Source organism: Phycodurus eques, chromosome 17 (assembly GCF_024500275.1).
Source record: "Phycodurus eques isolate BA_2022a chromosome 17, UOR_Pequ_1.1, whole genome shotgun sequence".
Taxonomy (NCBI): Eukaryota; Metazoa; Chordata; class Actinopteri; order Syngnathiformes; family Syngnathidae; genus Phycodurus; species Phycodurus eques.
In genome coordinates this window covers 13,555,506-13,582,381 of record NC_084541.1, presented here as the reverse complement: position 1 = coordinate 13,582,381, position 26,876 = coordinate 13,555,506, and the positions used below count along the sequence as shown (strand labels likewise).

General features: G+C 42.1%; 2 protein-coding genes across 6 annotated transcripts in view; one reads left to right on the top strand and one right to left on the bottom strand.

The window, feature by feature from the left end:
* Window positions 1–10,430, top strand: part of jade2 (jade family PHD finger 2) — a 58,191-nt gene extending 47,761 nt beyond the window's left edge. For 2 of the 4 annotated variants that reach the window (XM_061701730.1, XM_061701733.1), the window contains 4 exons: window positions 3,911–4,028; window positions 6,898–7,035; window positions 8,373–8,518; window positions 8,727–10,430. In XM_061701730.1, coding sequence (XP_061557714.1) covers window positions 3,911–4,028; window positions 6,898–7,035; window positions 8,373–8,518; window positions 8,727–9,365 — 1,041 coding nt within the window. In that variant the 3' untranslated portion in view covers window positions 9,366–10,430. The remainder of the gene's footprint in view (window positions 1–3,910; window positions 4,029–6,897; window positions 7,036–8,372; window positions 8,519–8,726) is intronic. The other 2 variants (XM_061701731.1, XM_061701732.1) reach the window with 2 other exon arrangements.
* Window positions 10,431–19,304: 8,874 nt separating this feature from the next.
* LOC133416405 (transforming growth factor beta activator LRRC32-like) lies at window positions 19,305–26,471 on the bottom strand. Of its 2 annotated transcripts, XM_061703255.1 has the most exons (4): window positions 26,223–26,355; window positions 24,705–24,798; window positions 21,614–22,720; window positions 19,305–21,505 (listed from the first exon to the last, which is right to left on the bottom strand). In XM_061703255.1, exons 1-4 carry the CDS (start codon window positions 26,267–26,269, stop codon window positions 20,873–20,875), a joined length of 1,881 nt encoding a protein of 626 aa, XP_061559239.1. In that variant the 5' UTR covers window positions 26,270–26,355; the 3' UTR covers window positions 19,305–20,872. The 2 variants fall into 2 exon arrangements, with proteins under 2 accessions (XP_061559239.1, XP_061559240.1); XM_061703256.1 differs by having other exon boundaries at window positions 19,305–22,720; window positions 26,223–26,471.
* Between the last annotated feature and the right edge of the window lie 405 nt (window positions 26,472–26,876).

Sequence of the window (26,876 nt, the reverse complement as noted above, 5' to 3'; positions counted from 1 at the left end):
TAAGACAATAGGGGGGGCGGGCACACATACACACACATACGTCACTGCGCACATGCTAGTAAACGCAAGTTTGACACGGATTGCGTGTCGCTGTGCTATAGCCGCGTGTAAACATGTATGAGATGAAATGTTCACAGTCTAACCTGCAGCTTTGAGTGTTTTACAATGTGTGTGCAATGCCACAATTGTGCATCAGTTACTACAGTGACAGATATTCAAAAGCAATTTTTAAAAATATATATACGCATCTTGGTGTCAGAGTAGCTCATAAGGCGCTACAATGGATACCTATTCAAAACCTGCTTTATTCGACACACATGTCTTGATGCCAAAGGTGCACAACAGTCACAATACTAGAATACTATTCAAAAGATGAATTTTTTTGTGTTTTTGTTTGTCAAGACGCATGAGTCTTTATGTCAGAGTTTCTCATCAGCCACTGCAGTGGACCGCTATTTAGAAAAGTTTTTCTTCTTCATGCTCATGTCTTGATGTCAAAATCACAAATCACTACAGCGGACATCTATTAAAAAGCTGTTTTCTACGACAGGTAATATCAAAGTTGTGCGTCAGTCATTACAGTGGACAGCTTTTCCAAAGTTGTTTTCCTCTATAGCTATGATGTCAAAGTGCACATCAGTGGACAGCAATTTATTGGTATTGTCTATTTTTTTTTCTTTCCCAGCACAAAATGATTAAAACAGAAAAACAAAACAAAAAACAAAAAGCCAGTCAAAACAACAGCATCAGCTGCCAAATTGTTATTTCAATAAAAGCCTTGGGGATGGCCAGACTGTCACACAGTGCTGCATCACTCAATTTAATTCACTTTGCAGCACAAATGCCACCAAAACAAAACAAACCAAAAGCTCCTTCAAATGACTTTTCTTTTGAAAAGTCAGGAAAGGCAGTTCCAACAAGGCATTTTCTCCCTTCAGACTTAATTTAAATGCAGGTGTTTGTTTAATGGACGTTGACGTGATTATGTATGGCTGTTACATGGTGGCTGTGTGACTCATGGCTGATTCAACCTTTGACAAATGGCTTGTTGATGTTCTCGCTGGCGCTGTTCTCCGTTGGGAACCTTCCATCTATGTTTAAACGCCGGATGTCCGTGCAGTGATAGCAGGCCAATTAGAGATCAATAGTGGTGATATTTAGATGGTTCAGGGCCAACAGACATAGTCGATTGGGCCCGGTATTGAGTTTAAAGGATGTCTAATATATGAGGTTCAAACTTAGTAGCAATAAGGCAAAATCTCTAAGACAAGTTTGTCTTTGGGGACCCTTGGAAATAGAAATCCAAATGAGCCTCAAATGGTGGCTTCAAACCAAAATGGCAGACTTCCTCTGTGTTTTTGGCCTTGTTTTCTGGAGACTTTTTTGTGGGTCTACGCATGATAGACATGCCTACCAAATTTCATATAGCTAAGTGAAACTGGCTTTGGGGGCTGAATGTGCAAAAAATGGTTGCCATGGACTCTGTGTATCCACCACTTTCGTGTTTGGGGTACGGTGGCGTGCTAACTTTCGTTCGCCAGCCAAATGCATAGCGATAACAATGACAGCATCAAACTTCTCAAAGTATACTCGCTGTCTGCTGGAATTACATTAAGTTGCAAGGACTGATGTGTTACCTTTATAATTGCTAGTTTTCCAAGTGTCAGCAAAACGATTAAAGGATCCTCATCTGATTTAATGAGCCATTTGCGTTTTCATAGTGCGTATATATATTACATCCGCAGGTCCCTTCAGACGTCGCCGACTCTTGGTGTTGTGATGATGAAATTGTCTCAGCGAAAGTTAACTTCCCATCTCCTTTGTAGTGTTCAACATGATCAAATAAAAAGCCGAGTTGAATCGCTCAAAATAACGGACGGGCGGCAGACTGCAGTGTTGGCTGGAAGAGCTATCCCTTTGCCGTTAAAAAGTAAAAACGTAAAAAAGTAAGAAACTTCCACCATGAAAAGTACCAGCACCGAGCTATTAAATATACATATTACACAACCCCACGTTATGACACATTTAAAGAATGCGGTTATTTTTCTGTGAGATGGCATCCCAGGAGCATGAAACAAATGGACACAGTAAACTCGTGTGCCACCTAACCCTTCCCCCTTGATATGCTTAATGTGTTGCCATGCATATGGTCCATTGGACAAAATCTCCACGACCCGTGGAAATGGGTAAAATGGCCACTGACCAGATTTTGGGCATGATTTCTTGAGACTTTATGGTTCCACTCATGATACTGACGACATGCCCAGCAAACTTTATGTTTCTAAGGGAATCTGGCATCGGGGGATGAATCTTCAAAAAACGCTAATAGCCGTCAAGCAAAATCTGTAAGACAAATTCGCTTTTGAAGGATCCACTGAAACAGCTAAAATGGCCGCTTTGAACCAAAATAGCAGACTTCCTGTGAATTTTTGGTCATGGTTCCTTGAGATATTTTATGGTTCCTCTCATGATAGACATGACTACCAAATGTCATGTTGATAGCAATTGGGTTTAATCTCTAGGAGAAGTATGCTTATGAAGGACCCATGGAAATGGATAAAAACGCCACTTTGAACCAAAATGGCAGACTTCCTGTGGTTTTTTGGGCTTTGCTTCTTAAGACTTTGAGTTTACTGTTGGTAGCCATGTCTTTTAAATTCCATGTGCCTAAGGGATGCTGTTTTGGGGGGCTGAATTTTGTTTTCTTTGAAGGACACATGGAATGACTAAAATATCAGCTTCAAACCAAAATGACTGACTTCCCTGTGTCTTTCTGGGCATGGCTTCTTGAGACTTTTTTGTGGGTCTACTTGTATATTGTAAATAAGGGATACTTTCCCTGTCCCTTAGGTTTCCTGTTTTGCTAAATGACACACACACGCACACACTTTAGCAACCTAATCAAAGGCAGGTTTCGCACATTGTGTCCCGGTTGAGAAGCTATTTTTATCCGTAGCACGCTAGCTCGCGGGGATGGAACAGGCCAGATAGGTCGAGCAGACCAATCAATCAAGATCAACAGATAAACAGTCAGCCTTCAGCCAACAAACACACACAGACACACACAGATGTGGTTAGAGACACATAATAATCGAGTTAGCGTACTATCCAGCTGGCCAGTGTCCAGTTTCTGTTGCGTTAGATGCAAGTGTTCTGGCCTTCATCCAGAGCTTAAAATGGACAAATTTAGCACTCAAATGTTACAGCTTCAAAGCTAACTCGAAAGCAGTGTTTTGCAACATTTATTGAGCTAAAGCATATATTTTACATTGGAAAAATCCCACACAACACCTCCTAACTCGAATTTTCACATAAAGTATATACGTTAATAGTGCACCACCGCTATCCGCAGTGGATAGGGGGCGAGCCCTGCAATGAATACTAAAAATGTGCGAATAATTGAGACTAAATCCTTGTATTGATACCACAAAATGGCGACAAAGCACTTAAAACAGACAGGATCATTAAGGATCAACCCAATGCATCTAGCATGTACACGATCATGAATCTATGCTACACAGGCAACTTTCAGTAGATAACATCATTCAATAAAAACTACCTTCACATGAGGTTCATCAATAGTATTAGCTAGCATACTAGCCTCAATAACACGCTAGCACAAACTGCCATGACATCACACATGGGCAAACAAATATGCGCTCTAGCACTTAAGACAAATGGTATTAAGTCATAAAAGTCACCTTTTGGCATTTACACACAATAATAAATGCTAGGGAATATTGGCAAATTGTAATAACAAAGTAGACTACACAGGCTATTAGGGGTTGAACCGATGAATCAAGTTAACTACTCGTCGACATTAAAAGCTTGTCCTTGGATATTGGAGCGGATTCGAATTCTAAGGGCCAGCTGACAGTCATTTTTTTATATCGTATTCATCTGCTTCCAGGTGCGTAACCTGTGCTACATGGTGACGCGGCGGGAGAAGATGAAGCACAGCCTGTGTGACCTCCAGGAGAAGATCTTCCACTTACAAATACAGCTGCTGGAAGAGGACATGGCCGGAGGTAAACAGCCCATAACGTTTCACGCATTTAGGCATCTGTCTGTCTGTCTCTGTGTTGTACTCCAGCGTCGGCTTTTAAGTCCCCTGCATTTTCTTTTACATTGTGTTTTCGCTTCGTCTTTGCAGCCATTCACCACCATTTCTAGCTCTTTTTTTCCATGCTTTTATACCAGTTACAAAGCTCAGCTGGTCTTCTTTTTCAAAGCAGGAGGCAGGGTACACCCTGAACTGGTTGCCAGCCAATCGCAGAGCACACATAAACAAACAACCATTCGCACTTACATTCACACTTAGGGGCAATTTAGAGACTTCAATTAACCTACCATGCATGTTTTTGGGATGTGGGAGGAAACCGGAGTGCCCGGAGAAAACCCACGCAGGCACGGGGAGAACATGGAAACTCCACACAGGCGGGGCCGGGGATTGAACCCCGGTCCTCAAAACTGTGAGGCAGACGCTCGAACCAGTCTCCACCGTGCCGCCCTGTAAGCTATAATCATCAGAATTCTAATAAATTAACTCTCCAAATATTGTGAATCAGTTGCACTTTTTGAATTCATCCATTCATCCATCCATCCATTTTCAACACCGCTTATCCTGGATCCAGTGTCGCGGGACACTGGATCCTATCCCAGCTGACTTCGGGCGAAAGGCGGACTACACCCTGAACTGGTCGCCAGTCAGTCGCAGGGCACATAGAGACACGCACAACCATTCGCACCCACATTCACACCGTCACTGAGTGGGAACTGAACCCACGCTGCCTGCACCAAAGTTAGGCGAGTGTACCACTACACCATCAGTGACCTTTTTGAATTCAACGTACTGAAATAGTTTATCACGATATTCGAATCTATTGCGATCCGCCTACAGATCCAGGCAAGAGCCCTCTTGGATTTTTTTGGGGCAATATCCAATACAAAATGGCCACTATCATCTGACACTGTTTTCTCGGATGGACACACGCGCACACACACTAGTATGAGTATGAGTATTGTTATGCAGGAAGTGCAGTACATTTACATTCCAACTGTGACGAGCTGACAGTGGTTAGTTTTGGCCTCTCTGATCTGCTCTCGCCTGGTGTGTGTGTGTGTGTTTGTGCGCGCGCATGTGTGTGTGTGCGCGCATGTGTGTATGACGGAGGACGAGAAAGGCAGTCGAAATGAGGAAGAAGAGGGGCGGGAAGGTTTATGGGATGGCGGTCTGAGTAAAGATAAGAGAGAGAGGAAAGGAGGGGTTGGGGGGAGTGAGGAAGAAAAGCTAATGAGCTCAGGTAAGAAGTAGGACACACACAAATACACACATTCTTGTGCTGCAGTTGAGCGCATCTGGAAAGCGAGGTCATTAATCACTGTGCATAATGTGAATCTCCCGCATAGTGAGAGAGAGGTGAGAGGTCCTAAGAGCATAAATAATAGGAATGGAATCTGAGGTGAGTATTCAGAGTTTGAAAGCAAACAAAGCTTCAGGAGTGGAAGTAATGCATAAATGAAATGGCCCAAATGATCTTGAAATGATAGACCTCCTGTGTCTTTTTGGGCATGGTTTCTTGAGACTTTTATTTTGGGTGTACTTATGATAGACATCTCTACCAAATTTCATGTTGCTATGTGAAGGTGGCCTCGGGGGCTGATTTAAAAACAAAACCCGTTTTATGAAAGGATCCTGGAAATGTCTAAAATGAGATTAAAATGGCTGCTTTAAATGGCACACTTGCTGTGTCTTTTCCGACATGATTTTGTGAGAATGTTTTGTGGGTCTACTCATGATGGACGTGTCTACGAAGCTTTTTGTGAAACTGACTTCGGGGGCCTGGATTTTCAAAAAAGTCCAGGGGCGCGATTATAGGCAATCACGCCATGCAAGCCCTGCCAAATGTACATTTTGACCAGGTTGAACACGCCTGCAAATTTTTGAGTATGGGAAAGCACCCTAAACAGTGATTTATGAGTCCTTAGATAGAGGAACTTTGCACCGCTTGCTGCGGCCTTAAATAATGCACATAAAAGCTTGTAAAATGGTGTTTTAAAGCACTGCTGATGTGGTTGGATGTGTTCACAGATTACAAGCCGCAGGGGGTGGAAATCTTCCACTCTTGTCCTTGAAAACCCCAAAAAGACTATTCCCCCCCCCCCTACTCTTGGTGAGCTGCAATGCACACAAAAGAAAAGGATCAGATTAGGGAAATTAAAAGAGCAAGAAAATGGGGAGAATATTGACCAAATTCGGTGTACAGGAGATTAGATACTGTTACAACGGAGAAAAAGAAACAATGTTTTCAAACTTGATGAAGCAGCATGTGGCTCAAGGCTATTACCGTCCACTTTGATCCAAGTAAACAGTTGTATGTTTTTGATCACACATTCCCCTTATGTCTCCTCTCCTTAAAAGCTTCCAAAGGTGCACATCAATAACTAGTGTACAGGACTTGACGAACATTTACTAACTAATTTATAGGGATAAATAATAATAAACTCCATCCATTTTCCATACCACTTCTCCTCACTAGGGTCGCGGGCGTGCTGGAGCCTATCCCAGCTATCTTCGGGCGAGAGGTGGGGTACACCCTGTGCTGGTCGCCAGCCAATCGCAGGGCACATATAAACAAACAACCATTCACACTCACATTGACACCTACGGGCAATTTAGAGTCTTCAATTAACCTACCATCCATGTTTTTGGGATGTGGGAGGAAACCGGAGTACCCGGAGAAAACCCACGCAGGCACGGGGAGAACATGCAAACTCCACACAGGCGAAGCTGGGATTTGAACCCGGGTCCTCAGAACTGTGAGGCAGATGTGCTAACCAGTCGTCAACCGTACCGCCAAAAACTAACTCAAGATCTATACTATAATTTATATACAGTATATGTATATGTGTCTCCCGCAGAGAGAGTCCAGAAAGGTGGAGGAGGAGGAGGAAAAAGGAAGCAGAGTGCAGGAAAGGAGAGCAAGAGAAAGGAGAGATGGAAGTCAGACAGTGACCCTCTGCTTAAAGAGCTAGGTACATTCTACGTCTGCACTGTATATTGATGAATTATTTTAATACTATTTTTATTTTTGTTATAGTCAGAGTGGGCCTGGATAGTTTACCCTGGAGCACTCATTGACAAAAATCTAGAAGAAAACCAGACTTTGGGCATGTCTGGTTAAGCATGAGTGTCCCAGTTGAGCACCCTCTTGGGCAGGCAATAATCCGTGCAGGCCTTGGCACATCGCTCTGGAGATCTCTCTCAAATTTTTTTTTTTTTTTTTTTTTTTTAAAGAACCAGACTTTGAGGGGTCCTGGTGGACATAAGTATCCCAGCCGGCCTGGGCACTTCGCCATGAAGCTCATTAAAAAAAAACAACAAGATTTTGGGGGTCTAGGTGAGCAAGCATAAGTGGGTCGCTGTGCAGCTCTCACAAAAATCTGACTTTTGGGGGGTTTGAGTGTGCATGAGTGTCCCCCTCAAGGCTCCTAACTCTGGGCCCGTCGCACTGGAGCTCTCATTTGTAAAAAAAAAAAAAAAAAAAAAAAAATCCTTTAGAAAAGAGCCATACTTTGGAGGTGTCTGGCTGAGTGTCCCCCCAAAGTCCTCTTGGGCAGGTAAAAATCCAGGTAAGTGTGGGCCTCAGCACTTTGGTCTGGAGCTCGCATGAGAACCAGACTTCAGGGGGTCTTGGTGAGCAAGAGTGTCCCACCTGAGGGCCCTCTTGGGCATGCAACTATCTGAGTAGGTATGGGCACCTTGCTCTGGAATGCTCACAATTTTTTCTTTTTATTTTTGTTCTCCTTTTCTCCAAAGAATGAGACTTTGGGAATTTCTTGGTGAACATAAATGTACCAGCTAGCCTCTGCACTTGGGTCTGGAGCTTTCATAATTTTTTTTTTAAAAAAAGAGCCAGAAATTATTTTTTATTTTTTTCGGAGAGGGGGTGGGGGATGGGGTAAGCATGAGTGTGGTAGCTGATGCCCCTCTATGGCAGGCACCAATTCCAGCAAGCGTAGACACATAGCTCTGCAGTTCTCCCAAAAATCATGCAACACCCTGTCAATTTTCAGTCATTACTTATTTGTAACTATGTAATGTGGTAGAAAAAAATGCCTCACATGATTTCCACGGTGGCGTGTTTCCCTTCCTCCTCCCTCACCTCCTGCAACGGCATGCTGCGTCATGGAAACAAATGTGTGTGTTTATCTGTTTGTGTGGAGGATCAGTGGTGTCAAAGGCACCCAAACAGCACCTCCTGCTGTCCTACTTGGCACATCATTCCTGACGATTTACACAGCGGAAGCAGAATTCACTGCACGTTTTTTTTTTTTTTTTTATTATATTGAATGTTGTTTTGTATCTGTAGGTTTGTCCAAGTCCTTCCCGTTGGATAACTCGTTGTTCGACAGCTGGCTGGCTGAGTCAGTGCAGATCACGGCCGACGACATGCTGAGCAAGTGGGCTCTGGGTTCACAGCACCAGGACAAGAGCGCCAGCCTGCTCTCCGACCAGGTAACAATTCAATAGTATCCCTAAATGGACTAAAAATACTCCTCAAAAGCCATGAATTATCCCCCAAAGCCAATTTTCTTTAGGATTATGACATTTGATATGTCTATCATGAATAGAGTCACAAAAACAGTCTCAAGAAACAATGCCTGAAAAGACAGGAAGTGTGCCATTTTCATTTTACGACAGCGCTTTCCTGGTTGTCCTGCAGCTCCTGCAGGGCGAGGAGAGCCTGCTCAATCTGATGATGGAAAACTCCATGGAGTCCACGTGGAAGACACCCCAGCTAGGCCGCAAATCCCGGGGCAGCTGCAAGCCCCGCGCCCGTGGACACCCGCACGCCTCTGGCACCATGCCACCGCCGCAGACGCTTCTGTCTGCCGGCTCGGGGTCCGGTGCCTCTACCGTCAAGAGCCCATGGGTGGGTGGCGGGGCAGAGGAAAAGCATGCTGCCCGCAAGGGGTCAAGAGGTTCCTCCAGGTTCCTCCACCACCAACACCCTCACCACACCAGGAGTTCAGACCTGCAGCCGCCCATCTCCAAAATGGATTCCTGCCACATCTCTGAGGACGGCGAGCCGTGGGGCAGCAACGGTGTCATGTCAGGGCGGACGCCCGGCGCTCCGTCCCCGCGGCTACGCATGTCCCGCCAAGTAAAATCCCGAGGGCGAGGCGGCGGTGGGACGGTGTCCGAGGTAAAGGAACAGCGTTTGCTCCACGCCGACGGCTACTTTTCTGACGGCGAGCAGAGCGACTTGGACAGGCGCCCTGGCGGAGCACGCAAACTCCGCCTGGCGCAGTTGCATTCTGGGAACGAGGACCTGCTGAGGCGCAGCGTCATGGCATCCTAAGGAACCTGAACGACCCGCGCACACGTGAGCGCTCTCGCTCCACCTGTGCCCTGAGCATTCTTTGAATGTAGCTACTAGCCTCCTTGCGTCTCACCGCGGAAATAGGAAACAGGCGTCCGTTTTTTTATCCAATTTCTGTGCGTTAAAAGACTTAGTCATCGTAGTCTTTGGGGCATTCTTCTAAATATCTTTACCGAGGTTGGTTTCAGGGTCTTTGAATAGCAGGTGGCGTCTGAAAGCACAACTAGCAAGCAAGTAGCGTTATTAGCACTGGCTGGTTTACAAAAAAATAAAAAATAAATAAAAAGATGCTTTGTCACTTCCGCATAGAACAGCAGTTGCAGTTAAAAACAAAGAACGAACGAAAAGATTCTTCCTCATTCGAAATTCCATTTGTTTGCCTGGAATAAACTGTGCCTTCTGTCGCACCCCCCCAAGCCAAACAATCACCAACCAATCAGCCGTCGCCCAATCTGACTTATAACAATCAATGCGAATGTGTCACCTTAATCATTTTTAGAGTGCCTGAACGAAGGATGTACGGACAAAGATTTGTGTTTTTTCACGTCTACCATCAAAGAGATGTTTTCAACATTAAGCAGTGCCAGTCAGCAGCCTTTAGAGGGCAGCATTTAGCATATCCGATTTCCCGTTCCATTACTTTAGCCAGCAGATGACGTGGCTAGGCTAATACGGCTAAACTCCCATGTACCATCGAAGAAGTTTGTCCAACAATTTGTGCGTTCAAAAAAAGACTTTGCTGTTTTTGGACCGAAGGCCGTCTGTAATTATCTCAGGGGTTTTAAGAAAAATCATTTTAAAAAAAATGTCTCGATAAAATGACCTACGTTTGTTTTTGTTTTTTGCATAGAAATTAAGGTTAAGCTAGCAAACGCTATATAAATAGATAAATAAATAAATATACATATATAAAGAAAACAACGTGTGTATGTCGAGAAACTTCCACGTTTGGACAACTACTGAGCACTCGGTGTGGTCAGATGACCACCACGCCGGTACCCATCAGCTGCGCGGCCCAGTTTACACTTCCTGTTTTTTTTTTGGTCGCTCCACTAATCCGACGCGATGTTATCATCACGTTGCTGCTGAACTGATCATACATTTTCACTTAAAGCAGGTTTGGTGTTACAGGGTTTGAATATGCGACCAGGCGTCGGCTATAGAGCGTATACTCTAGACACTCCCGGATGCGTTCCTGATGCTCCCGTATATGCTCGCAGCACTCATGGATATGCTGTTGACACTCCTGTATGCGTTCCTGATGCTCGTGTATGCGGTCCCGACACTTCCGAATGCGATCCTGACACTCCCAAATGCGTTCCTGAAGAACCGGTGTGCGTTCCTGACGCTCCCGTGTGCGCGCCCGACACTCCGGTATGCAGTCCTTCCAAGAGGAGTCTATTGTTATTAATATTACTGCTGGCAACGAGAACGACAACCTGAGACGTTTGCTTGTTCTTTCCAAGTAGACGGCAAAGATCATACCACGTAGTAGCGAGGCGACACGGTGGCGTAGGCGGTCAATAGAGTCGAATTTACCCACCGCGTTGTCTTCTTAGTGTACACAAACCGCTATCATACAATATTTACAGTGTGGCGACCACGCCCTCTTCTTCCTAGCATCCTAGCTTCCTAGCGTAATGTAGACAGGAGGTGTTTGCCTTCTGTGTGAAGTAGATGCTAAGCTATGTGTCGTGAGCTACTTTGGACTCGCTGTTGGCTTTGAAGTTCGGATTATATTCCGATCTTTTTTTCAGTTCAGTTTCAATTTTTACGTATTTTTCAACATGGGACACTTGTTTTTAAAAACGGAACTCTCAGTCCACATGACAGAAAATGCATTCAACAGGTGGCGCTCTAGAATTTAATCAGAAACCTAAAGAAAGTAATTTGGGGAATAGACACAACAATGGTGAATGGAGGGAAAAAAGGTAGAATACATGTGGACTGATAAATGATTTGATGGCACTTCTGAATATACAATTGCATTTTCACCCTGTCATCAGTAGGGGGCAGCATTTTGTTAGTAAGTGCCCCCCCACCCACACTGTTGATGCCACAGATATGTATTGGTAGATACGACACCCATTTTGAGCTCCGTCCTGACGGCTACGCTAAGCTAGGGAGGTCGAAGTTAACAGCGCATTCCATGTGCGTAGATGGCAAGAAAATCAAAAGAACAAGGATGTCGGTACATTTTACTGCATACGGTTGCATAAAACACCGTACAATAACAACAAGGAAACTGGGAGTCCCTTTCACATGAAAAAAATGTTGATGTGGTTTTTTTTTTATTTTATTTTTTTCTCTCCTTATATTGTGTATTGATAAATAGCATACGCTTTGGTTGGCGTTGACAAAGGAGTAACCCTCATGAAAATCGGTTGAGAATTGAGCAAGTTTCGATTTAATTTCAGTTTCCTTGCCATTGCCTTCTATCGGAACGTCGACCTCCCTAAAGTGGCCGCTACCTAGGCACGTTGGTTAAGTCAGGCAGCTACAGGGCGATGGCGTGTCTACTGTTCACGTCTATGGTTGAAACGCTAATGTCATTATTTTAAGCTTTTTTACATCTACTGGTCCAAGTTGGTGATTCAACCGCACCCACACGCCCACCCCCCCTGAGGCACAAAGTGGTATTATAAATTCATTTTGCCTTTCACTTTAGCATAATTTTACCTTTAATCAACTAAAAATTTCAGGTTTTAAAATAAAGGGTTCAGCACTGTTTAGCCTAAAGGTGCTTTTACCACGAGCACCCTTTGCTTTAATCCAGTTGGCTTTCCCCCTGGGTCCGGTTCAGCAGGACCAAATCAGCTACTTCGGCCCAGTTAGCAATAGCATCAGCGGCTAGCAGGATGATGGACTAGATGTTATTGATAAGGTCCTACCAAAAACATAGCTAAAGGTGGCATGTAAACCAAGATTAGACCATAGACTTAAGGGTGCGTCTTTGGGTTAGCATATTAGCAGTTAGCATGTTGTCATGCATGCTTATTATTTTATGCCTTGTTTTGGTAGCGAATGAGGCTATTTGCTGGTGTGTTGTAGCCTAGCCTAGCTTGTCCACATAGTTATTAAAGTTCTCAACAAACAGCACGACATTGCTCCATTTGTGTTACACTTATTACTAGGAACCCCGCTACCTATTCAATTTCTTGACCAATCAGAGAAGACAGCGGTATAAGGATGTGTTTTAGCACACTCAGTATTTGTACGAACCGAACCCTGGGGGGCCGTGGACCAAGTTTAAAAACCCACTGACTGGTTCTGACCAGAAAAAGCCAACTACAGGTGTGAGAGCACCTAAAGTAAACCCTTAAAACAGCACTTAACCCTCCTGTTACGTTTGTTTCTCAGCAACAGTGATATTGTTCCTGGGTGATTTTGACCCAGGGCATGTTTAATGATCCAAAAGTGTGCAAAATGAATAAACATCCCAATAAACATTGATTAAAATTAGAATTTTAACAATATTGTATTGAATTTGTTAGATTTTTAAATGGGTCATATTAAGCCAAGCCACCATAAAGGATCCAAAAGTATCAGAAACTGAATGAACTAACTTTCAACTTTTTAAAATTGTATTTCTTCAACTTTAAAAGGGGTAAATTTGATCCGTGTGCTTTTAATGATCCCAAAGTGCCAAGTAAAATAAGAAAATCCCCCAAAATATTGTTTGAAAATTAATTTTACCTTTTCATTGTATTTGTTTGTTTTTTAAATGGGTCATTTTGACCTCTTCCACTTTAGATTTTTCCAAAGGGTCTGAAACAGCAAAGACAAAAACTGTTTAAGAATTTATTTTAACTTTTGTTGTTGTTGTATTTGTTAGATTTCAAAATGGGTGATTTTGACCCAGAGTATTATTAATTATACAAAAGTGTCAGAAATGGAAAAAAAATTCCACCAAACATTGATGGAAAACTAGTTTGAACTTTTTATAGATGGATTTGTTTGATTTTTAAATGGGTCATTTTGACCCAATACAACTTTTACCTATCCAAAAGTATCAGAAACAGAATACATTTCACACAAAAAAAATAATAAACAACTCTTTTTATTTTCCATCCATCCATTTTCTGAGCCGCTTCTCCTCGCGAGGGTCGCGGGCGTGCTGCAGCCTATCCCTGCTGTCATCGGGCAGGAGGCGGGGGTACACCCTGAACTGGTTGCCAGCCAATCGCAGGACACATACAAACAAACAACCATTCGCACTCACAGTCACACCTACGGGCAATTTTTAGATTATCCGATCAATGCATGTTTTTGGGATGTGGGAGGAAACCGGAGTGCCCGGAGAAAACCCACGCAGGCACGGGGAGAACATGCAAACTCCACACAGGCGGGACCGGGGATAGAACTCGGGTCCTCAGAACTGTGAGGCTGACACTCTAACCAGTCGGCCACCGTGCCACCCTTTTTGTTTTATTTGTTCAATTTTAAAATGGAGTATTTTGTCCCAAGGTGCGATAAATGATCCAAAAGTGAAGTGTCACAAACCAAAATATAGTCACAATAGACATTGTTTAAAAACTACTTTTCTTTGCCTTTAAAATGGGTCAATTTGACCCAGAGTGTTTTATGATGCTAAAGTGATATGTTAATAGTAATTTTAAGCCAAGCAGGTGTTTCAAAATGAAAAACTGCTTTTTGGTTGTAATGTCAAACTTTCAAAAGGGTCAATTTGACCCAAAACATAACAGGAGGGTTTTAATGTTTTCTAATAATTTATTGGCTTAAAACAAGCAGAGTTTCTCTTTGTGTTCATTGAAAGTGTCATCTTCACCAGCACCAGAATCCAGATTGTGTTTAGACCGGTGTGAATCCAGATCAGCATCTGACTCTTCTTTTAAAAAAAAAATAATAATAATAATTTATCAATCTGTTGCATCAAAAGCTTCTTTCTTCAACACGTGAATATGAATGTCGCAGGGGTTTTATCCTTCTGTCTTGTTTTTGTTTCAAAAGAATGTTGTGCCATTTGTGAATAGCAAAGAGAACTATTGAACATATATGAAAAGAAGAAAAAAGAGCTATTTTAAATTATTTTTTATTTTTCTCTGACATTTTTTTTGCTATATTTATTTTCTTGTATTAGAGTCTTCTTTGTAGGAGGGAGGGACAACTTTAAAAACAAACAAACGTATATTTTTCATTAGTGCGAGAAGCCTATTTTCTTCCTTTTTGTACAATTTGGATGTTTGGAGCGAGACTTTGACAAGCAATATGATAATGTCCTTTCTCTGTGACTGTATATCTGCATGCTCTTTGTGTGTTGCCTTAACCATGGCTGCCAATCTCCCCTGGCCCCCAACCCCTCAATCCCCCTTTTACCTGGTGGCGTCCCACCCGGTCTGGTCCATTGCAGTCCAATAAAAGCAGTGCTTTCTGTGTACTCCCACACCGCCTACCCTCACATTCTTCTGCACCGCACTCATCTGAGCACACCTTTATGGACATACATTTGTCCATATACGATGTCAGCTCGAAAAGGTGGAAGTGCGTGCCGTCTGCGGATGTGCCCCTTAATAGTCAAATGAGGTTTCAATATATTTTGTTAAATAAAAATGTACACATTTTGTTAATTAAATCCATCCATCCATTTTCTGTACTGCTTTATCCTCACAGGGGTCACAGGCATGCTGGAGCGTATCCCAGCTAACTTTGGGCGAGAAGCGGGGTACACCCTGAACTGGTCGCCAGCCAATCGCAGGGCACATAGAAACAAACAACCATTCGCGCACACATTCACACCTAAAAAACCCCGGTCCTCAGAACTGTGAGGCAGATGTGCTAACCGTGCCGCCTTGTTAATTAAATATTCAGTATATTCATATTGAATAATATTCTTAAATGTTTCATATTTTATTCAATCATATTTTTATATTTGATAAAAATAATAAACTATATATTTTCATATTTATTAATATATATATATATATATGTGTGTGTATATTATAATAATATATCTGTATTACTTATTCAATACATTTGTATCTATTTTTTTAAAATAAGATATTTAAATTAATATTTTATAGTTTTAATATGATTTTTATTACATATTTTTAATAATCACTATATTTCTGTTAAATAATGCTTTTAAATATTTAATATATTTTGTTAAATGGTAACATTTTTTATTTATATTTTTAATCAGTAATTTTTCTATTTCTGTTAAATAGAACACTTTAACTATTTAATATTTATATTTGTTTCTATTTCATTTTTTTGTTTGTTTTTATTTATATTTGTTTCTATTTCATTTTTTTAATAATTCAAATAATTCTGTTAACTAACATTATTAGTATTCTACAAAATGATTATTACACTAATAAATGCAATGACGTAAATATCACAAAGCTTGTGTTTGTTTCTGCTATGTTTAAAAGATGCCATTTCCTGTCTGTGTTTTCCAGGGGTGAGTAGTTTTACTCTATTTTACTTTTACCGTCTCTCTACGCATGACCGTCGTGTTTACATCTGAGTTGAAATCCCATGCAGTTATTTAAAAATGTATAACGATGGTGAGAGTTTGACCCAGGAACAGATAATTGCCACCATTTTGTGTCGGGAAATGGTTCCTCGAGTTAGATTGTTGTGGTGGTGTGCTCTTAAGAGAGGCTCAGGCAAGCAAGGGAGGCAAAGTCACCTTCAATGGGTAGCGCGCGCGCACACACAGGCATGCATGCTGAGTTAACACACGCTGCTTTGTGCGTCTACACACAATCATCTGCTTATTATCTCGTTATCGTCACGGGATGTTTTTGCAGCATTTTTTTTCTATTTTCCATTCTTCCAATCATATTTCACAAAGTTCTTTAATAAGGTGGTTATGTTTTTATCAGTTTTTGTTTGTGCGTTCATTCATGTGACTATCAATTTTGGATGAAAAATAAAATACTGTACTCAATCATATTTACTATTAAAATGAAAACTATGAACTTAATTAAATTAGATTACATTTTAAACACGTTCGATTTAAAATGCATATATATATATATATATTTTTTTTTTTTAAATAATCCATCCATCCATTTTCTGAGCCGCTTCTCCTCACTAGGGTCGCGGGCGTGCTGGAGCCTATCCCAGCTATCATCGGGCAGGAGGCGGGGTACACCCTGAACTGGTTGCCAGCCAATCGCAGGGCACATACAAACAGACAACCATTCGCACTCACAGTCACACCTACGGGCAATTTAGAGTCCCCCATTCATGCATGTTTTTGGGATGTGGGAGGAAACCGGAGTGCCCGGAGAAAACCCACGCAGGCACGGGGAGAACACAGGCGGGGCCGGGGATTGAACCCGGGTCCTCAGAACTGTGAGGCTGACGCTCTAACCAGTCGGCCACAGTGCCGCCATTTTAAAATAATATAAAATTAAAAATAACATATATTTAAAATGTATTTTAACATTAAAAAGTTTAAAATGAATTCAAAGCAAAGTTCAAAGTCATTCCAAATGATTGTTTGAAAAAATAAAATAATTAAAACATATACAAATATTTAGAATAATAAATAAAATAAAAACAAATCACTATGATAACATTCCAAACTTCATTTAAAATAATTCAATAAAAATGAAAAACATTTATTAAATATATTTCAAAATAACTTAGATAAAAATCCAAACCTAAACAAATAGAAATAGATATTAAAGGTCGTTATCCATTTGTCCATTTTCTCCTCATGACGGTTGCGGCAGAGATTCTGGAGCCTATCCCAGCTGACTTTGGGCATAGTCAGCCAATTCCAGGAAAGTCAACTATTTAGTTAAAAACTGTAAGTATTATCATATTGTTGCATTGTCAGACCTTGCTAAAAGAAATGATGAGCCTGGTAGTGTACCGTGCATTGTTTAGCAGTAAATACACATCCATGTAAAGCCAATTAAGTTTTTGTGTATGTGGTGGGGGGAAGGTGGGGATGCGCGTGCGTGCGCGCTTGCGTTAGTGTAATTGTGCTGAATGCTAAAAGCCTGTCGGTGTGAAATTGAAGTCATTCAAGTCATTGTTGTTCCTGATCTGCTTATCTCTGCTAAAAATACACACTGATGTATCGAGCGCCATCTAGTGGAGACTCGAGGACACGCTCGTGGACAACTGACCATTGTTTAAATGGAAAGCAGCGCCCCCTGGTGGATGCATGTTCACTGATCTACACCAAGTCCGAACCAGTACCAAACATCCAGCACAGTACCTATCTCGTCAGCAACCTTGACAGATGTCTAACAAGTATCTTCCTGTCCAGCTAACTACCTCCCCTTATTTCTACCTATAGTACCTACCTAACTCAAAACCTCCCTACAAAGTAATGATTTACCTCTGTTACCCAGTAGTGTACCAACCTAATCTACCAACCACGGTCCCACCTACAGACAGGTCCATAAATACTGGGACATCGGCACAATTCTCCTCTTTTTGGGTTAAACACCACAGCAATGGATTTGAAATAATGCTCAATCAGATTCAGGTTAGCCAGTGCATACCACTCCCTGTATTTTGTCTTTGCAGAAAATTACTTCCGGTCATTGTCCATCTGCAATGAGTTCTGAAAGCATTTGGCTGAACAGGAGCAGATAATATTGCCAGAAACACTTCAGAATCCGTCCTGCCGCTTTTGTTGTACACTTGAAAGTTAACGTAATTTTAGTATTGCGCAGTAACAGCGTTGCAAGTAACGGGTTTAAAATCAATGCTAATGCTAGAGTTGTAGCTCAAGAAAGAGTACATCCTAGCTGTGTTAGCTGCTATGCTAACTGATCAAGAGAAAGCTTAGCTAATTAAAAAAAAGGAGGTTATTATGACTTTTTCTGATAATATGAGTAACAGGGTGACGTTGGTTTGCGTGACACACACCATTAAGACTAAAAACATTGAAAAGATATGAAAAATAGAAGCGAGAAAGGCCTACCTACCCCTTCCTTTGTTTCTCCTCTAGATAGCTAAAAAGGTTTTCGGGACACGGTTTTAGAGTTTTAGAGTTTTAGAGGATAATTAGTACTATTTAAAACCTATATACTTTGAATACGTTTTGTCTTGAGACAACTATAATTTACACAAGAAGTAGCGTACATGTTTCTGTATTTTTGTGCAAGGTCTACTTGAAATTTCACGGTGGGACAGATAATGTCTTCCAGTTTTGGAATAACCCATGCATCGACCTTATAATTACCAACTAAAAAGTTTACCCTCAGTTGTTCTGGATTGCTGTTTGTTTGTAAGTTCCTTTGTAGTCACAGTTCTTTAATGTTTTTTTTTTTTTTTTTTAATTATCTCAGTAGGACTTAAGTGGACTGCTTAGCGTCACCATGAGTCACCGGCAGCTCACTGAGAACAACATGGACCAGGAAAGTGAGTGAGTGTGGCCTGCTTCCAATTAACCTCCCCCAGGGCCTCTTCCAAACCTCCTCGAACTATCCCGTAAACACGTTGCTGGATTTTGACTCAAACATTTCTTCTTGTTATCATTGTAACTATCATTATTAGCGTTATTACTTATTGTTGTGTTGTTAATAAACACAGTGTTGGGTTTATTCTACAGATTGTATATACAGATTAAAACCACTTGTGAGAGCGACATAAACAAAAAAAAAGTCTAGACGTTTGATTGTGTTCATTATGGCTAAAAATAGACGAGATTCGATCTCTGCTTCCCTATGATGAAGCAGCTCCTTAAACGAGCCTTTTTTTGACGTTGGCGTAGCGCGTAGTATCACTTCTGTTTACTCAACAGTTAGTCAGTTAGCAACCATGATAGCTTCCACAAACAAAGAGTGTGGTTGTGTGCAAAATGCTAAACACTTTAACCTTCATTCAAAACATGTTGAAGCAAGCACAGACACCAGAGCTAACATTAGCACCAAGCGTTGTCGTACGAGCCGGGCTAGTTTGTCTCAGTAACTGACAAGAAAAGAATAAAGTGTGCACGTTTACGTTTAATCACATATTGTCAGTGTATACATTAATATCTTTTATTTTCATCATCATAATCTTTGGTACAAAAGTGTTCCATCATTGTAAAACAGTGTCACAGTTATTGGGCTATTGCGAGTGCTCAGTCCAGTAGTAGTATATTAAAATCTCCATCTTTACTTTTATAAAAAATAAATTATACAACTTTTTTTTTTAATTTGTCATTAGTGTTCACAGATAACACAAAAAATAAGAGGAAGCGTAAAGTGCAAAACTACTTAAAGAGTCTTAAGAGGATGGGTTGCCGGAGTCCGATTATGGCATCATACTTCATCCACTCATTTTTCTTTCATGATATTTTGTAGTGTTGTTAACTTTGTTTTCAGCTTTGTTTTCAAGCTTGAGTCCAGACTAGCTAACCGCTAGTTCGAAACGTCCACTCAGGCGTTCGTTTTCTCCAAGTGTTCAATTTGATGACTCTTTTTCATTTGTTTTGAACAACGCCGGGCAAGGGACTCTTTCAATTCCATTCTTTATGCTAAGTCAAAAAGAAAGCGAACATTTCTGAGTCGCCATTAAAATGGAAACCATAAAACTGATTTCATATTTGGATTCAATATAGTTCAAAAACGCTCAAGTAACCGCTAGATGTTGGCAAAAAATGTACGTATTCTGGACTGTTAAAAGTAAAATTTTCCGTCAAAATCTATTATGCGGGTTACACACGTACTGATAATCGGTCCGAATTGGAGCAATTTGCCCCATTCCAATTACAGTCATCAAAGGACTGATTATCAGATGTCTCTAACAGGTTATCCTAACTGATTATTCTGTGGTGTGTTAAGAATGATTTTTCTTCCCTTCTGATCAAAGTCGGCAAAGGCTTGATTATTGGATGACTCTGAAAGGTTGTCTTGAGGGATTATCCTGTGGTGTGGGAGTGTTAAGATTGATTTTCTCTCCCGGATCTACTCGGAAGACAGTTGGGGCTGTCAATTGTAAATTTTAAACCTGTTTAATATTTATGACCACAAATCCTTGTGTGTGGTCGACACTAAGTTTGGCTGTTTTGAAGTCTCTCGCATTTCAAAATTAATGTGAGTGTACCCCGTTATAGTCAAAGTTTGAGTTTGAATGCCAAATAAATTATCCTTCATGCTCTAAATTGCGTTGCACGCTTCTATTCCTTAGCAATCCTTCAATTTCAGTCTTTGTGCTATGTTAGGTTTGTAAGAAAAAACATAAACTCAAATGACCAGTAGATGCTGACACAAGATTGAAAGTATTCTGGACTTTTAAAAATACATACCTTCTAAATTGTTTTCCACCATAATTTAAGTGGGGCACACACAATTTAAAAATGTTTCATCCATTTCCGATCAATGTAAGCTAAATCCTGATTATTGGATGTCTCTAAAATATTAACTTGACACGATCGTAAATGTTTAAAAATATTTACAATCACAAATCCCTATGTGTGTGGTGAACGCCGTCTCTCGCATTTTAAAATTCGGTTAAGATCTTAAGAATCGCTGTGTGTGTACACCGCTTTAGTCAAAGTGAATTATCTTTCATACACTAAATGTTTGGATGCGCTTCCGCTTCCTTGACTTGCAGTATTTCACCAGCAGTCCCAAGGCGATCACTGCCAAGAACACAATCACGACGATGACTACGATGTAGTTGGCTTTCTTTCGCCCTTGACACATTTCCCAAGTCACCTTCTCGATGTTGACTGGTTCCAAGCCCTCACGGAGAATGCATGTCGCCGCCTCAATGTCGGGCACCACCACATCTGAGTGCTGCAGCAGGCGCACTAAGTCCAGGTTTCCGCAGCAGCTGAGTGGATTGTCGCCCACATAGAGTGTCTTCAGCGAGCGTTCTAGCGCTGCCATGGTGGTATGCTCCAGTGTGACCAGGCTGTTGTTCTGCAAGTTGAGGGTCTCGATGGACGACTCTCGGTTCCATGCAGGAAGGCTGGTCAGGTGGTTGGTGGACAGGTCGACAAGTTTCAGGCTCCTCAGTGACGACATGTCCCTGTTCAGCATGGAGATGTTATTCTCCCTCAGGAAGAGCTGGACCAGGGAGTGCTCTAGACCGACCAGGGAGTCTTGGTGCATCTCCAAGCCGGGGTTGAGGGACAAGTCCAGCAGGCTGAGAGGGGTGTTGGCGAATGCCCTGTATGGCAAAATCTTCAAATTGTTCTGAGAAAGGTAAAGGAACTTCAGTTTTGGAACAGAAGAGAACGAGACACAACCTGAAGGATTTTGGTCTGGTTTTGTCTCCGAGGGGCACACTCGTAAATTGTTCACCTGGAGCTGCAGAAGGTTCAGACTAGGAAGTCTCTGGAAGGTTTGATGTGCCAGGGTGCTAAGGTCGTTCCCTTGTAGGAAGAGCTCCTCCAACGCCTGCAGAGTGCCTTCCCTGAGGGAAAGTCTCTGTAAGGAGTTATAGCTGAAGTTGACAATCTTCACTGTGGGAAGGAGGTCTTTGTCAGTGACAGAAAACGAGACAATACAGTTGTTGCTCACATTCAGGACCTCCAGTAACATCATAGTGTTAAAGAAGGACTGTGGCAAGCCTGTGAGCTGGTTGAAACTTAAGTCTAAGTGTCTCAGGTGCTTCAAAACTGTCTCTGACATCTTTGTGTCAGCCATGTCCATCACGTCGACACTCTGCAGGCGGTTGCGCGACAGGTCCAGATGCCGGATAGCGTTGTTCGTAGGCAGCAGCGGGAAGTAAGGCAATTTGTTTTCACTCAGATCCAGAAAGGCGAGGTGGTACGGCTCAGCCGATCTGGTGCTCTGGAAGAGCTCCAGGCTGTTCCTGCTGAGGTTCAATGCTCTCAGACGACTGAGATTGAAGTCGGTGATGCAAGCGATGGAGTTCTTGGACAAGTCCAGTTCGCTCAAGCCATCAAGAGAGTCGAAGGCGCCGTCTTCGATCTCCAAAATGATGTTGTCGTGGAGGCTGATCTTCCTCAGGGACAACGCGCCGTTGAAAGTGTTTTGCGCAATCTTGGTGATGCTGTTGCCGCTCAGTGACAGCTCCACGAGCGAAGGAGAATCATTGAGAAAAATGTCAGACATCCCGGTGTATAAGCCATTGCTGGACAGATCCAGAGACTCCACGGCTGAAAGCGTTCCGATTTTAATTTTAGCCAGAGCAAACACGTTGAGACGATTCCCGGACAGATCCAGGACTTTAAGGTCATTCATGGTTTCAAAAAGTCCCGGCTGAATGAAGTGGATCTTGTTGGAGTGCAAGTCCAGGTGACGGAGGCCCATGTGGTCAGCCAGAGTGTCACGGCTGAGATTCTGCAGCTGGTTCTGTGAGAGGTCCAGCACTTGGACACCTGACGGGAGGTTGGCGGGGGCACTGGTGAGGCTCAAATCACTGCAGACCACGCTCGTGCCCACCTGCCGATGCAGACAAACACACACAGCGTGTTGGTGGGATCATGTTGAGAAAATACCAAAACATGTTCAAAGTGTACTTTTGATTTACGAGGCCATCGGTCCAATGAAAACCTAAATTCTCTGTAAATCTGTTATTTTGCTGTTTAGAGACATAACACCATACGAATGCTTCTCATCTCCTTGAGCCAAGATCTCTCAGATAAATCCAGAGGGAAATGCTAGTAAGAAGTACCGACAAAAGAAAGTACCTTTATTATTAAAAAGTAACTCTTGGTTGATAACTCTCCATCCCTTGGGACAAGATATATATATTAAACCTATTGAGTTTATAATCAGAAACATATGGCCAGAGGAACCCCACCATCCGCCACTCACCACCACCGCCCACCCATCGCCCCCCTTTGGTCCAAAAACCGCCCATAAACCTGTCTCCATCTCCGATTTCTCACTAAGGACTTTCAGATTCTCCGCATACTTGCGGTTTAGATAAAAAGCTGGTCATTGCTTACAGGCCGATGTAAACAAAGACTACCTACCGTGTAAAACGTGCTCTCTGCATTTTAGTGAACTTTATGGAATACCTAAAAGGTCAAAGATTCTTAAGTGGATTATGTTAGCATGTTCATTGATTGGTTGTTCCTTCCACCCATTCACTCATTTTCTGTTCTGCATTTTCTATCACGGGGCATTGATTGGTTGTTTTTACTTTATTTTGAACCAAAGGTGATGAGTGGTTGGGGTGGGTAACTTCCAAAAATAACAAGCAAGTGAATTTCAGAGTGCCCATTTTATAGAGTTTTTGGAGTTTCAAACACAAACATTTGAAAAGGTGTCTCAAAGTGGGTGTGAGGGGTTAAAGGTCCCATATTTTACCAAGCCAACTTTTTATAGTACAACCCTAATTCCAATGAAGTCGGGACGTTGTGTTAAACATAAATAAAAACAGAATACAATGATTTGCAAATCATGTTCAACCTATATTTAATTGAATACACTACAAATACAATATATTTAATGTGCAGAGAAACTTAATTGTTTTAGCAAATAATCATTAACTTAGAATTTTATGGCTGCAACACGTTCCAAAAAAGCTAGGACAGGTGGGAAAAAAGACTGAGAAAGTTGAGGAATCAAACACCTGTTTGGAACATCCCACAGGTGATCAGGCTAATTGGGAACAGGTGGGAGCCATGATTGGGTATCAAAGGAGCTTCCCTGAATTGCTCAGTCATTCACAAGCAAAAATGGGGCGAGGTTCACCTCTTTGTGAACATGTGTGTGAGAAAATAGTCGAACAGTTTAAGTTCCTCAACGTACAATTGCAAGGAATGTAGGGATTTCATCATCTACGGTCCATAATATCATCAAAAGGTTCAGAGAATCTGGAGAAATCACTGCATGTAAGCGGCAACGCCGAAAACCAACATTGAATGCCCGTGACCTTCGATCGGGTTGGGGCACTGTCCTCCTGTTTTTTGCAGTGTCATTCCCAACTTCTGTCATTGCCATTTCTGAACCTGAAACCTTTCAAAAAAACATTTTTACTAGCTTTTTATCACCCTGACTCATGATTAAGTTACTCAACATGAACTTTTGTTTCACTTATGACCCACCCGTGATTAAATTTCTCGTCACTTATCAAAAACTCTTTTGAGTATTTCCTTAGAACATGAATCAAACAGGAGGAGGGCTGACTTAGATTACCAGTTGTCACACAATTACAACACCACTCGACTAGTGTCAGTAATTTAAGGGGTGTATGTATTGGGGAACCTGGGCCAAAAAGCCAAACGTGATCCATCCACCAGGAGTATCTCTAGTGTGGAGTCAATAAATGAAACAGCTCAAGCAGATTAGGAATTTCATCCCCGTTGCCATGCGCAACCTGTCCAAATAAACCCACCCCTCGCTATTTATTTATATTAAAACATAAGGAATGTGCTTCTACTGAAAACACACTAGAAAGGGAGTAACTTTTACTTACGATGCGGCACGAAGGACGGTGGCGGGAAGGGTGGACCGCCGCCGCCACGCAGCCGGCCAGAAGCGGAAAGAGCAGCGGGAAGGCAGCCATGTTGCTATGGGACAAGGACATCATCAGTGGACACATCCACAGGCACAGGATGCGTACTGGAAGTGTTATGGCCCTCGCAAAGGAAGCCGAGAGGAAGTAAACCTGCGCTGACCTATGACTGAGCTATTCATGCCCTCGTGAACAACAGAGTCTTTTTTGGGGGGGGTTTCTGGTTAAAAACTGGTTCTACAGAAAGCCAGTGACTTTTCAAATAAAACCAAAGAGCATTGTGTTGTTATTTGATCGAACAGTGTTACGTCTTCTTTTGACAAAATATACTTTGTAACTCAGTGAAAAACACAGAACAAAATATGTCTGAAACAGGTTCACGTTTGCCAATGTGCGAGTCATTATTCCACAGTTGCAGTCCATGCCCGTAGGCATGAGGTGCACGTGTACACAAAATGCAACCAAAACTGCTCATTTGCCTAAAAACTAAATTTGCTTCATGCAAAGCGGACTTTCACAAAGTTCAGTAGAGCAGTAGTTCTCCAACTTTTAACGCCAAGTAACACTTAAAAAAAATACTTAGCTCAGAAAGTACCAGCATCATGACCAACATTAAAATACAGTAGAGTAGTAATTGTAATTGCACTATTGAGCAATAAAATAAGCAGCGAGACAGAGTAGAACAAGTTAATAGTATCAGAGTATAAGTGCCGTATGAGCTTGAATACCTGTCAGGTATAAAATATTTGACTTTAAGTCCGATATGTCTCTGATGTGGAGTCCAAATAGTCACAAAACCTTCAACCAAGTCTTTGAGGAAGAGTCTAAGGCAAGTCTCAGGTCTTCAAGCTTGAGTACCCGTCAGGTTTCAAGTCTTTCAAGTTCATGTCAAGAACCGTGTTTGAGGTGCAGTCCAAGTCGAGTCTCGAGTGAACATCAAGTCTCTGCGGCGGAGTCGCGATAAAGTCTCAAAATGTTCAACTCGAGTCAAATTCAAGTCCTAATTCTCCAAGCTGGAGTCAAGACAAATCTTTGCATTCATGTCAAACGTCAAGTACGAAGTCCATGTCAAAGCTCAAGTCTTAAACTCACTTCCAAAGCTAGTCGTGAGACTTTACGCTTAAGTCCAAGTCAAGTTCCGACTCTTGTGCCTCAAGTCTTTTAACTGCAGTTTTAGGTTTTTAAAACAGTTCAGAGCATCTGTCGAGTGGTCTTTGAGCTGGATGCTGAGACACGTCTCGGGTCTTTGGGAGATTGAATCTCACTCAAGTCCAAGACCTGCCCACGAATTGGCGTCAAAGTCAAGTTTCTGGGCTGGAGTCCCAGTAAAATCAAGTATCCGTCAATTTGCTTTGACCCTTTAATTCTTTATTGAGCACGAATCTTAGACATTGTATATTATCGACCTGTATTTATGATAAGTTATCAATACTTTACGGTTTACATTCTTATGTCACACATTTCCGAACTAACATGTACCTGACTCCCAGCAGACGACCAGTCTTTGCTGCGTGTCCTGACCACATCGATATCACATCCTCAGCCGCGCGTGCGCGCGAGCCCGCCTTACGACACCTCAAAACCAGGTCGACAGCGACCGCGCGACCACTGGAATCGCCAATGCTCCTCTCAGCTGACTCTTTTCCCTTGTTCCTCCTCACGCCGCTTGCCTTGGACTGCTTGTTCCAGCATCCTGTGAGAACATCCTTCAGGGCCAACCCCCCTAGCCCTTCCTTTCCCTTTGCAGACCCCCTCCCTCCTTCCCTCTCTTCTAAGGAAAATGCCTTAAAAGGGGGGTTGGCAGTCCATTTGGATTCCTCATTTCAAGGAGACACATGTTTTATGTCTTCCGCAAATAACCCCGATTCATCAAAACCTGACGCACCCCGTCTCTCTCCGTTATCATAAGGAGGAATTTGGGGCATTTCAGCCAAAGAATTGAAAGATTACATCTGCTTTTGCTTTGTAAGAAAAACATGCTCTTTATATTATATTTTAATGACATTTGAAACAAGCGTTTAGGGATGTGCAGCGTTTGTTTCCCACATCCTTATGACTTATGATGAGCCTGATTATCTCATGACTCTTTGATGCTTTGCACCACAAATGACACATAATAATAAAAAACAAAGA

Bases quoted from the DNA above. Each gene is read 5' to 3' on its own strand.
- LOC133416405 (XM_061703256.1), bottom strand. From the start codon at position 26,269: ATGTGGTCAGGACACGCAGCAAAGACTGGTCGTCTGCTGGGAGTCAG. The intron at 24,799-26,222 runs GTACATGTTAGT...CTTGTCCCATAG, and splicing joins GGTCGTCTGCTGGGAGTCAG to CAACATGGCTGCCTTCCCGC. The intron at 22,721-24,704 runs GTAAGTAAAAGT...CTGCATCGGCAG, and splicing joins ACCGTCCTTCGTGCCGCATC to GTGGGCACGAGCGTGGTCTG.